The 12,012-nt window shown below is 39.2% G+C and overlaps 1 protein-coding gene across 1 annotated transcript in view; it reads left to right on the forward strand.

Annotated features, from left to right (window-relative positions):
• Positions 1–12,012, forward strand: part of LOC124170886 (protein spaetzle 3) — a 192,533-nt gene that overhangs the window by 133,841 nt on the left and 46,680 nt on the right. Inside the window, exon 2 of the mRNA XM_046549915.1 lies at positions 519–643. Coding sequence (XP_046405871.1) covers positions 519–643 — 125 coding nt within the window. The remainder of the gene's footprint in view (positions 1–518; positions 644–12,012) is intronic.

The raw sequence follows: 12,012 nt of genomic DNA on the forward strand, positions 1-12,012 counted from the left end.
TAAGTGCAAGAGTGCCTCTTCTGAAAATAAACATTCTTTCACGCTGTAAAATTTACGGAAGAATATTATCTTCCATTGGAATTCAATGCTCATATTCTGTAAGTAAATATCCGCCACACATCCTGGTGAAATGTAATCAATAAGAAATGAAGCTGAAGGTACAAGGAGAGAATATAATTTATCAAAAGACATATCCCAAAATTCAAGGATTTTTATGCGAGAATAAATATCTTAGCTCGTATTAATCTCACAAATCCTTTGATTGGAACATAAAATATAATTTTAGCAGGTAATAATGACTGCCATACGGAAGTGGAAAACTTTAACTATGTCTCAATTTGAAGTGTTCAATAATTTGTTAGTAAAAATCTTTGTAGTATGAAAGATAGTTTTCTTACTTATTCCTATCATATGTTATACTATTTGCCATTTTTAAAACTATTATCATCCACTTTCCTTGATTTGTGTGCCTATGAATACTCACCTCATTGACCCTGAATTCTTTCTTCCCTCGTCAGATTCTATGGACGGCACTCTCGCTTGCCTTGGGCCTGGAAATCCGTGGAGAGGTGATTCGAGGCGTGCCTTGCATCAAGCGATTCCACCAATTGTTCTGCCCCACTGCTGGCAACAGTTACCCCATGTGAGTAGCATGTACACACATTGTCAACCATACACCAAGAGTGAGGGAGCAATTACATTCCGCGATAAAATTTCATTTCGATTTCTTTAGGACCCATGGCTCTTGCTGTACCGCTCCGCTTTTTCCGTTACGTTTATTTGACCCATTTATAAATTATAAAATTGTTTTGAAATGGCATATGTGATGTTCATATGTAAATTCTTCTCATGCCTGAGCCTAAATATCAAATTCGAACATTTTAATCCAAAATTAAATGTCAAATTTTTATGCGTTAAATGCAGACACATGCTGATCGAAAGCTCTAATTTATATTGTTTCAATTTCGAAAACGATAACGTGAGTTGGAAATGGGTAATTCGTCGAGTAAAAGGGCAAAACAGAAGAGACGGCGAGAGTGATGAATCCTCATAATATTCCTTTTTCTATTTCTAATCCTTCTATTAACCTTCTAATCTAATCTGAGCTGTCCTCGCAGAGACAAGACACTGCTCGGATTATGTCAGCCCATACTTCTTGAACTTGCGCATTTCCAATCACTACTCACCCATAGGCATATTTAATTTCCCAAGCATCAACCGTCTCCAACTAAAAGTCCAGTCAAAATGCATTAAACGTGGACCTTATGTATTTACCACATGGATATATGTGCTTGGTAGATTTTTTTACAATTATCGGTGGCCAGATTTGCTACTCCGAAAGACCGCGATGCGACTTCCAGGAGAGGGAAAAAACTTGGAAAATTTTATTACATTTTATCATTTTTGCACATCGTTCCAGACTTATGCGTCTTACAGGATCTGTCTTCACTATTTTAATTGGGAAATATTGTCGTTTGAAAACATTTGAGACCTAAATCACCGTCATATGATACAAGTTCGTGAAATGCAGTCCTTAAAAATTTTGATTTTATGATTTTAAACGTAATTATTCGCAAAGAAATTAGTCCTACGACTCTAGTTTGATAAGGGTATTCGAAAAAATGGAAATATTGATGAGAGAGAGATAATAATGCTCGTAGGTCCAATATTTTAACCAAAAACGATGTAAAACAATCAACGGAACAGCAAGCAGTTGTTGAAATGAAGGGATGAACTCAAGAGACATCGTTCCTGGAGCGTCCCCGCCTTCCAAAATGGAATTACCTCCAAAAATTTTTTTTAATTTCTAACTTTTTTAAATAAAGTAACTAAGTAATTAAGTAACCTATTTAGGCCTAAAAAATGTTTTTCTCCAAATTTGACGATACACGAATAGTTTACAATTGATCTATTTTTTTTAACTTAATAGAACCAAATTTCTTTACATTGACTCTGTCATGACTATGAAGAGACAGCCTGACACCTCTTGAAGAGCTCGAAGGGTCAAAAACTTTTTACGCAGAATAATCAGAAATTTGTACGTTTCCTCCTGAAAAATTGATTTTCCGGGAAATTTCCATTTGAATACAGAATTACCACAAAATAAACTAGAATAACCGGCATTTGAAATAGGTCATCCCACAAAAATATAATTAATTCGTTCTTTCGTTATAAAACGGTCCAAGGCCGAGAAAAACGAATGGAATACTATTGAAAGGCCTAACTCAACCCCCGCCGCGCATGACATCGAGGGAACCCATCAGAGCGTGATATTGCGTTGCGTTTTAAGCATTATAATATAATTATCTTCACGTCATACTGGTATAAATTCAGTTTTCATGGGTATATTTTCGCTGTTGGCTTGTGATATTGGTAAGGTGGTTGTTTTCATCGATATCATTTCATCAAATACTATTTGGTTGCGTGATTTGAGAGGGCGACGCAAAATATGGCTCTACCCAAGGTGCTAGAAACACAGAGGATGAAAATAATTACTTGGACCAAAATTATTGCAAATATGGCTGTGCCTCGTGGGAGTGTCTCGACTCGCGTGGTCTTCAGTGAGCAACAGCACTATTCTAAATTTCCAATAAACTATTGTCTGTCCGCCATGAGTTGGCATTTAGCCTTTAGACAGATGGCCAATCAGAGAAAGCCTTACATGCTGGTTGGATTAATTGGGGTGCGGTTCCATATCAAGCAATTACGGCAGCTTTTTTTATAACTTACGTATTTTTACATTGCTCATGATTTTTTATAACGTATTCAAAAATTGCCATTTTGATACTATCATCGTTACATAGTTTCCCTTAGTTTATCAAGAGCATAATAATGTTTAGTCGAAATGCAGCAGTTTTATATTTATAATTGCATAGATAAGGAACTTTGCGTAATTAAGTCTCCCATTGACGGCCGCTAAAACTTTACGATTTATTTACGCGTAGGTAAAGCATAGGACTGCATTTCAGCTCGCATTACTATTTCTACATACACTTCCCTTATTTCACTCCATCATCACCTGTCAATAATAAATTTATACGCTAAAAATTACTTTATTTTATAGCTCTATTAGAATTTCCCCCTTCGCATTAAAATAATCGATACACTTCGGATAGTTGCCAAGAGACTTAAATTAATCAGCAGTTCAACGATGTACATTCTTAACTTTCTAAGAAACTTCGATGAGCGTACAAAACTAGATTGATTTCGTCTTGAACGTGGGCAATAGCAGCACCTTTCGCAAGAAATCACCTCTCATCACCAAATGAAAAATCAGTCAACTTCAGCAGCTCAGCAGCAGCGTCACTTATGGGTCCCGTTCTTGGCAGATGATGACATCGTACGACCCGTCCAATCTTCACATATTCAATTTCAACGTTTCTCATTTATTTAACCGGGTGCTGTTTTTTCCTTTGCAGCGTGCGTACACTGCACAAATATCGGTTTTTGGCCATCAAATAACAATAATTTGAGCATTTTTCTCTAACGCTTTCAATTATTCGCACATTAGGCATGAAATTATTATAATATTATAAAATTACTGAGGAAACGCCCACCTGTACGATTTTTGTTTCGATGTTTGCTTTCTTATCCGGGTGAAGATGGTCGTGACGAACGATCAAACTTAGTGGTGCAATTTTAGTCCAAGTGGTGTCTCGCAAGAAGGGCTCAATTTTAGTGAGGATATAATTTCACATCTACTCTTATTATAAATTATAGGGTATTTTTCTAATATATCCTAAATTATGCGCCAATTTCAATCTACATCGGTCTTGTCATGAAAAGGGTAGTTTCCTTCATCAAAGAAAACGAAAGGCATTGATTGCGATTCGTTACCCACCATTAGTGTTTTCATAGCATAAGTACAAATTATTTGGTTTTACAAATCCCAATTTAGACGAACGTTAATAGTCAATTTTAACCTCAAATGAAAAATGCCAGATTGGCGCCCATGCCATTCCACTCCACTTTACGTCACAGGGACCCAGATGCTATACGAGTAGTCAGGGGTTTTACATCGCCTGAGATTACCAATGCATGCATGAGGCACAGAGCTCAGGGAAACATGTCTTAATAATCACCTATTAAAACTGCCTATGACCGGAAAGTTTCCTTCGTTTGATAGGGTATAAATAATCCTTATGTAAGCCAAGCTCTATTCTGCTACCTGCTAGCAGCCTGCATCGTAGCGGCTCTCATAGCCTCGCACCAAGGTGGCCTCACACGGCGGCAGCTGGAACCAGAATTACATCACACGGGCTTTTCCCAGCATCCATACTTAGCCGTCGCGTTTTCGCGCGCTTGAAATTTTTCACTTTTTATTAAATCGCGAAAAATAGATATCGTCATTTAAAAATCTAAAAGCGTGAAATACTTACTCCAGGAGAAATAATCTTTCGATTTAGGCAATAAAAATAATAGGAAACCACCCTATTGTACTACAAGTGTCATTTTTTTGCGCAAAAAAGTAAAACTTTTTAGGTTGCACTGGTGAGCTTCAAACCGATTTTCACTCAAATGCGTATTTTCATGGCTATTAAGTATGAAAAACGATAAATGATATGATAAATGAGAAATCACTTTGAGTATTAGCGACCCCACACTGAGACAGACACATGTGCCGCGGCCAAAGACCCTGAGCAAGGCGGCATCCTATTGGTCGGATGGCCAAGTGGCAACTTTCGATGGTCAAGCCAAACTGCCTTCCGTTAAGTCCTCACTTAATGAGTGCGGGGTTATTTTTCCACCACTATTTCCGAAGAAAGGATCATGCTTATTCAGGTAAGTTCGTGTGTGTGTGGCTCCCTAAAGGTGCGGGGAGATCTTCGAAATTCATGATAAAGACATTGAGGAAATCCGAACCATTTTGCCCGATGCGAGATGTATTCAGGAAAAATCTTCAACTGTGGATACGTTACTGGATTATTATTAAAGTATTCTGCCAATTAATGTAGGTTTCCATGGAGTACTTAGGAAAAACCTTGGAGCCTCCCCTTCCATCAAGCTCTTCCCCTTTCAATTCACTAGAAGACCTAATCACGTTCAATCTATCTAAAAATCCTATTCTTTTCCTTCCTCTCCCTCGTCTACCTAACATTCTACCCTATAACACTGTTTTCAACATCCCCTCCCCGCTCTGTAACTGCAACTGCAATAAAGCAATAGGACAGACATTTTGAGATTAAAATTTATTTTATATGGCATTTTAGAAACCCCAATGGTACCATATCTTGGTTGTGCATTTTTAAAAGAAAATTTTGTATGTATGTCTAAATTTCCCGGGAAATAGGAGATCCCGGGAAATCCCAATAAATATTAACCGAAGTTTATTATACCGGAAATACGTTATTCCGACATTTTAACGCGTATGCAGCTGGGTGCAAATGGAGAACATTTGATAAACACAACAATTCGCAAACTAATGGTCAGACCTTTAGATTTATTTTTTATTTTAGCGGTACTTTCGCAGAGCATAAAAATTTATTCTAGTGACTATGAACCAAGTTTTAAAAAATCATTCAAATGGACTTTGTAGATGCGGAACTAATATTGAAGAAGTCATGATCCTTAACATTTTGCTGGTACCATCGTAGCGCTGGCCGCTTCCACTTCCACAGATGCACTTTTCTCACAGTATTTATGGTAATGGAAATGACGAGGAATATCGTTGAAAATTTATGAATTCGACAGATGGCATCATTACGAATATAGAAGTCGATTAGCGGTCCTAACTAATAGCTTATTTCTCCGTCAAATTCGGATCCGTCTGCCCGACAGCGGCACGAGTGTGAACACATTGGAGTGCGCGGTGAGTGGCAACCCATCTGGATCTGGCACAATCCTCTATTTTCATATTTTTGGGCTCAAGTGGGGTCGGAGAAAGAATCGTCTTTATCTGAGGTGGATGCCTCAAGTTTTTCTTATATTTATGAGTCACTTTTTCGATGCTCAACACTGGAAATGCAACTTCATTTCACTCCTTCCCGAGTATTTTTATTTCGGAAGCTTTACATTATAAAACCGGCTTGTGAAAATCTCATATGAATGCGCTATTAAGCCAGTATAATTTTCCAGTTTGCTTTAAGCCGCTCTTTCACCATCATTCGTAGAAATCAGGGCATTTTCTGTATTGATAAACATTTCGTTGTTTCTAGAGAATTAATTCTCACGGCCCCTTATTTAAGGAAATTTTCTTCTCATTTGCATCATTCCCCACTCGTTTTTACATCTTCTACCTCCTTATTTATAATATTGATGCATTATCTTTTGTATTATAATATAATGCTGTGGTAATTACAAACCTTTACGAGCCGCAAACTCTTCTCATTCCCAGGAAGACGCGCAATCGACGCGTCTTCGCAACCCAATCCAATTTCGAGTCAGTTCATGTGGGGTGCTCCCGCAGGTGAAACTTCATGCCTTATCTAGCGTGCAATTGTACTTTTGTGACTTCAGGTTGAAAATTTGCTTTACCTCAACGCTCTTTGTATGGTAGGCTATGGCAGTGACGTTCCACATTTCTGGTAGAACGTTCGCCAAATCTCCATTACTTGAGGTCTTATTCAAAATTATAGCGTGTTAGGTAACATGTAAATTTTATTTGAATATGTTACTTCATTTCCAGCCGAAGTCAGCAGGGCATTAATCGCAGGGAAGAATGACCCTGTGATGTGAGCGGCTCTGGCACTGTTGACCAGGCACTCCGCACCCTCTGCTAAGCTTTAGTTCTCATTCAGCACTCATTTGCAGGTCTAAGATGGGTTATTTTTAATCCTCTAGATTATCTAAATAGTGAGTTGCACGGAAATTATATTTAAGATGCATTTTCTTTAAATGAAAGATGATAATGCATTTTTGGCAGTCTCAAGGTTTTCACAACTTTTTCACAATTGGGAATCCCTCTGCATCTCCGAAAAGTATACCTGTCTTTATCGCTATGCTTTCTTCATCTTTATACACATTTGAGTACATATTATAGATTTTTATAGCACTCATTTGTTTTATAACGCATTCTAAAATTGTCTTGGTTACTGTGTTTCATTAATACAGGCTCATTTTATTTTAAATACATGATGCTGAGGCTTTATTAGGAAGGACCTATTTTTTTAACCTCTAATGTTTATATAACATCGGAATTATTACGACTTGCGTCAACCCAGCTACCAAAGCAGTAAGACAGCCGAAGACAGAGAAATATACGGGCGACGTAAATTTGTCGCACGTTGATTTCAGTTTGTGAACTTGATTTTAGGAGAAGGTTAGGCTTGTTGAGGTAGATGAAAGTGAAGTTGTCCAAAAGAAGGCTATTAAGGGTCCCCTCAATCCATGTGCAGCATTGTCCGTGGTGGTGTGTATGCTTTCGAGGTGGGAGTTTCAATGTTTGCGTTCTTAATTAATCGATGACTATTTTTCCACCTTTATCCAGTTACGAATCATCATAAAGGGTGAAGGTACGCATGGAAAAGTCCAGGGGATATTGGGAGATATCAGATAGACTACATCATGGTAAGATAGAGGTTTAGGAATAGTGGGAAAAACTCGCGCAGCTTCCCTACAGCGGATGTAGATTCAGACCACAACCTTGTACTTATGCAATGCATTGTAAGATTCAAAAGACTTATGAAAGTTGGGAAGGCGAAGAAATGTAATGCAGAAACTCTGAAGGGGAGCATGAGGAGGGAATATCAGGAAGTAATTGCAAATAGCACCCGGGAGATTGAAAGTACAAAGACTATTCAAGAAAGATGGGATAATATTAAAACTCGAATAGTCAAAGCGGCTGAGAAGTCAATTGGTTACGTTGGCAGTAGAAGGATAAGGAAGCCGTGGATAATAGAGACCATGATAAGGGAAATGGAGGAGAGGAGGAAGTGGAAGAACTTGGACACAGAACACAGGGAAAAAGAATGTACAGACAAATGAATAATCGATTACGGCGTGAAACTAAGAGAGCAAGGGAGGCTTGGTGGAAAATAAATTGTGAGGAAATGGAAAAGTTTCAGAAGGAAGGAGAGGTAGGTGCGTTGTACGCCAGGGTTAACTCGCTATCGGGCGGCAAAAGCGGGCAAGCCATGTCTAAAATTTAGGCTAAAGATGGAAGGGTGCTAACCGAGCGAGAATATGTACAGAGTAGATGGAAAGAATACGTGTAGGATATGTATAAAGGAAGATAAAGGCCTGAGAGATTGACTTTAGAGGAGGAAAGTGCAGTGGAGGATAATCTTGGGCCGGGGATCTTAGATGCGGAAATCGAGAGAGCTCTTCGTGATGTGAAGGCCTGGAAAGCAGTAGGCGTGGACAATATCCCATGTGAGCTGCTGAAGAATCTAGGGAAAGATAGTAATATAAGGTTTTTCGAGCTAGTTCGCGTGATCTATGGGGAAGGGTGTTGGCCGGAAGATTTCGTGAAGACGCACAGTGGGCTACAAATGAAAACAGCTGGTTAAAACCTCAAAAATGATTTTTTAAAGCCAGGAAGTTGAAAGTTCACATATATATTATCAAATAAATTGTGCATAACTTGCAAGATTATTTATTTCCTGTGATTTCACGTTAACAATATATGTGAGGTCAAAGTTGAACAAATTTAGCGAAAAACGACCACCCTCGATTTTTTCTGAAAATTGCCACATTTATCCTCGTGCAGTGGTTTCATGAGTAATTCTATCGACAAAACTGTTATGCCATCTTAATTACCACTTTTTTTTCTTCCATTTGAAGGGTTTTTAAAGACTCTTTTTCATCAATAACCATATATATATTACAAAATGGCGGAGCTTGTTTTCAGCCCATTTTTTACATAAACGTAGATAAAAAAAATAGATACTGCCGCCGACTTCCTCCAAGTGACTGATACGGCGTCGTTCTATGAAGGTTCTATATTGTGGATCTAAAGTAAAACCTTGCACCACCTTGCAACCCCGAATTTTAAATCTTTTTTTAGAGCGTGCTGTCGACTCCGATTCTGGCCGGCGCGCTGCGGCGGCGGCGGAGAGTACGGCGACGCGGCAAGCGCGTGAATGCAATATGGTCTCATTAACTTTTATATCTGGATAATAGATATAATAGTGATAGAAAATAATCACCAGAAAGTAAAATTAATAAATATTGCTACGAATGACTCTTATTATGCAATCGCTGGGCACTGCAAGAGGTTTCTTTGCACTGAAAGGTTTCTTTCTTTGAGTGCATCTCATAAACTACTACGGAGAATGGACATGAATCTTGAGCTTAAAGCAGGGAAACGGACTCTTTTATTAGCAAACAAACTCTATTTCTAGGCAAGAGCCGTCGATGATCCATGGCCTCCACTTCCTAATCTCCCTCGCATATTTAAAGGTCTACCGACAAGGTATACGCGAGTGGTTTTTTGCTTATATTTTCGCGGGTATATTCTCTTTTTTCTCTTGTAATTCACTTTCATACTTATGTTAGTTATGCTTCTGGTGCCATGTCGACCGCTTCTTTTTGTTTTGCTCCTTCTGCTTTTCTTGAAAACCGAATTCTTCGATTATTCGCTATGTTGGTTAGTTTCATATATCCAACTGTAAAAGCATCTATTTTAGCGGAAGTAATGCTGATATTCCATTTTGACTGCATTGAAAATAATATTTTCTCATTATTTTTTGCTAAAGGTCTTATTGTTCTTTTGATTGAAAATTTTAATTCACTTCACGTGTTTTCGGATTTTACTCATAACTGTTTTTCTAATTAACATTAAGAATAATGACACTGGGAATATGCTTTGAGGGGGGGTGAAGGGGCCTACGAAGGGGCGACTCCCCTCACCCCCAAGCAATGGGGGTCCGAGAAAATTTTTGCAAAATTGACATGCCTAGAAATGCATTTTACATCATTTTGGTACATACTTAAAATTTAACTTTAAGCGGATGCAGTTATTGTACGTCAAAACTGGGCAATAATTTTATAATATTTTTTTCTTAGGCTTTGGGGGCATTGTGGATTTTGAAAATGCATTTGATAGAGTGAACTGGGAAAAGTTAATGGATACTATCAAGAAAATAGGTGTAGATTGGAGGGATAGGCGACTGATTCATTATCTGTAAATGGCCCAGACTGCGCAAGTGAGGGTAGCGGACGGAGAATCTGGGTGGGCAAAGGCAAGCGTGGGATGAGTTAGAAGCTGGAGTAAAAGTGGGAGGAATGATGTTCAAATCAGTGAGATTCGCGGATGATCAGGCGCTGATTAGCCAGTCAGCGAGGGGGCTTCAGGCTCTGGTGGATGCATTACACGAGCGTAGCGAGGAATGAGAATGAGGATTAATCACAAGAATACCAAGGTTATGCGGTTTATAAAGCATCAAGAGCGAGGAATGCGAGACTTAAGATAAAGGTGGGCAGTGAAAAACTTGAGCAAGTTGACCAGTTCAACTATTTAGGCAGTACGTTAGAGGAAAACGGATGCAGTAATAAGGACATTAGGAAGAGAATTGCGTTAGCAAAGGAGGCGTTCATGAACAGAAAGGAGTTTATGAGAGGATTGTTGTGCAAGAGTGTAATGAAATGGTTAGTGAAGAGTCCAATCTGGAGTGTAGCGCTGTACGGTGCCGAAACGTGAAAACTTAGGAAGGAGGACGAGAGAAGACTCGAAGCATTCGAGATGTGGGTGTGAAAAAGAATGGAGAAACTGAAGTGGACGGAGAGGAGGAGGGACGACGAAGTGCTGGACATGGTGAATGAGGAGAGGCAGCTTTTAAATGAGATACGGAGGAGACAGTAGGTATGGATGGAGCGGGTAACTGTCTCTACTCTGTACGCCCGTTCCCACCCCCTTCTTCTAAGATATCAAATCCTCCCTTTCTCAAGGGTATAAAGGAGATTTTCAAATGTTTTGCAGTGTTTTGTACCAGATGATGGCTCAGTGAGCCGAAACGCGTTGTACGCATTAAAAAATCTTATGGAAAAGTACTACGATCTTTTATTTATTTAAAACAGCCTAAAAAAACTCCATTCCTCCCTCCATCGAGCACGATTTTCAACGTCCATTCCGCGCTCAGCACTCGCTAAAACCTCTGCCTTTCCCTCATCTCATCCAAAATCTTTCTCTCCTCCCCCCCCATATTTCTCTCCTCCCCCACCATATCTGACACTTCGTCGTTCGTCCTTCTCTCCGTCCACTTCACCTTCTCCATCATCCTCCACAATCACGTTTCATACACTTCTAGCCCCTTCTCGTCCTCCTTCCTCTACGCCTCAGCAGCGTAAAGCGACACTCCAGATCAAACTCTTCACTAGCCTGTTCTTCAAATTACTAGGTATATAATTCGATGCTGATGGAGAGTGAAAAATGATGATGCCAATACTTTTCCGTTTCTCGGCCCGTTAGCTACTTGTCGAGCTATTCGCACCGTAAAACTGATGGCCTTCACCCTCTTTGCACGTGAGTGGATGACGTCATGAGCTCATGCCGAGCGGATCACCGCTTCCAGGTTAATCATTTGCCTTGTGTACGGGCCTCGCATGGTTCGCTGTTGTTCATATTCGTGCGAGAGATTCTTTCCTCCAAGGAAAAGTTCTCCTTGAACCAGTAAATAAACCAGACCTGTAATGACGTCACCGGCTCATGAAGTGGGCGTTTTTTGTATTTGACGGTATGAGAGAATGGACTACTGAGGAAGATATTTTGTCTCATCTTACCTTTCCCTTCCATCTCCCGAATTTTTTCAATTAATTCAAATTTGTGTGAACGTCATTCCCATTCGGAGCAAGAACCTTACACGCCCCATCCACCAACTAATAATTCAGAGTAAATCTCCGTTGAGTGAAATTCCTAATCATAGTATCGACAATTCTCAATGACTAACCAGATACACTCGTAGTTTTCATTCATTTTGATAACCCTAAAACATGAGAAATGATTGCAATTCATTCGATAATCATAGGGTTCAAATTTTTAGTGCTTGGTCACGAAAAAATGTGGAAAGTTCCTTGATTAAAAGCAACAATGCTTCCTTCCAGTGGGTGTTCGAACCACAATTACCTCTAAAAACC

This window comes from Ischnura elegans, chromosome X (genome assembly GCF_921293095.1).
Source record: "Ischnura elegans chromosome X, ioIscEleg1.1, whole genome shotgun sequence".
NCBI lineage: Eukaryota > Metazoa > Arthropoda > Insecta > Odonata > Coenagrionidae > Ischnura > Ischnura elegans.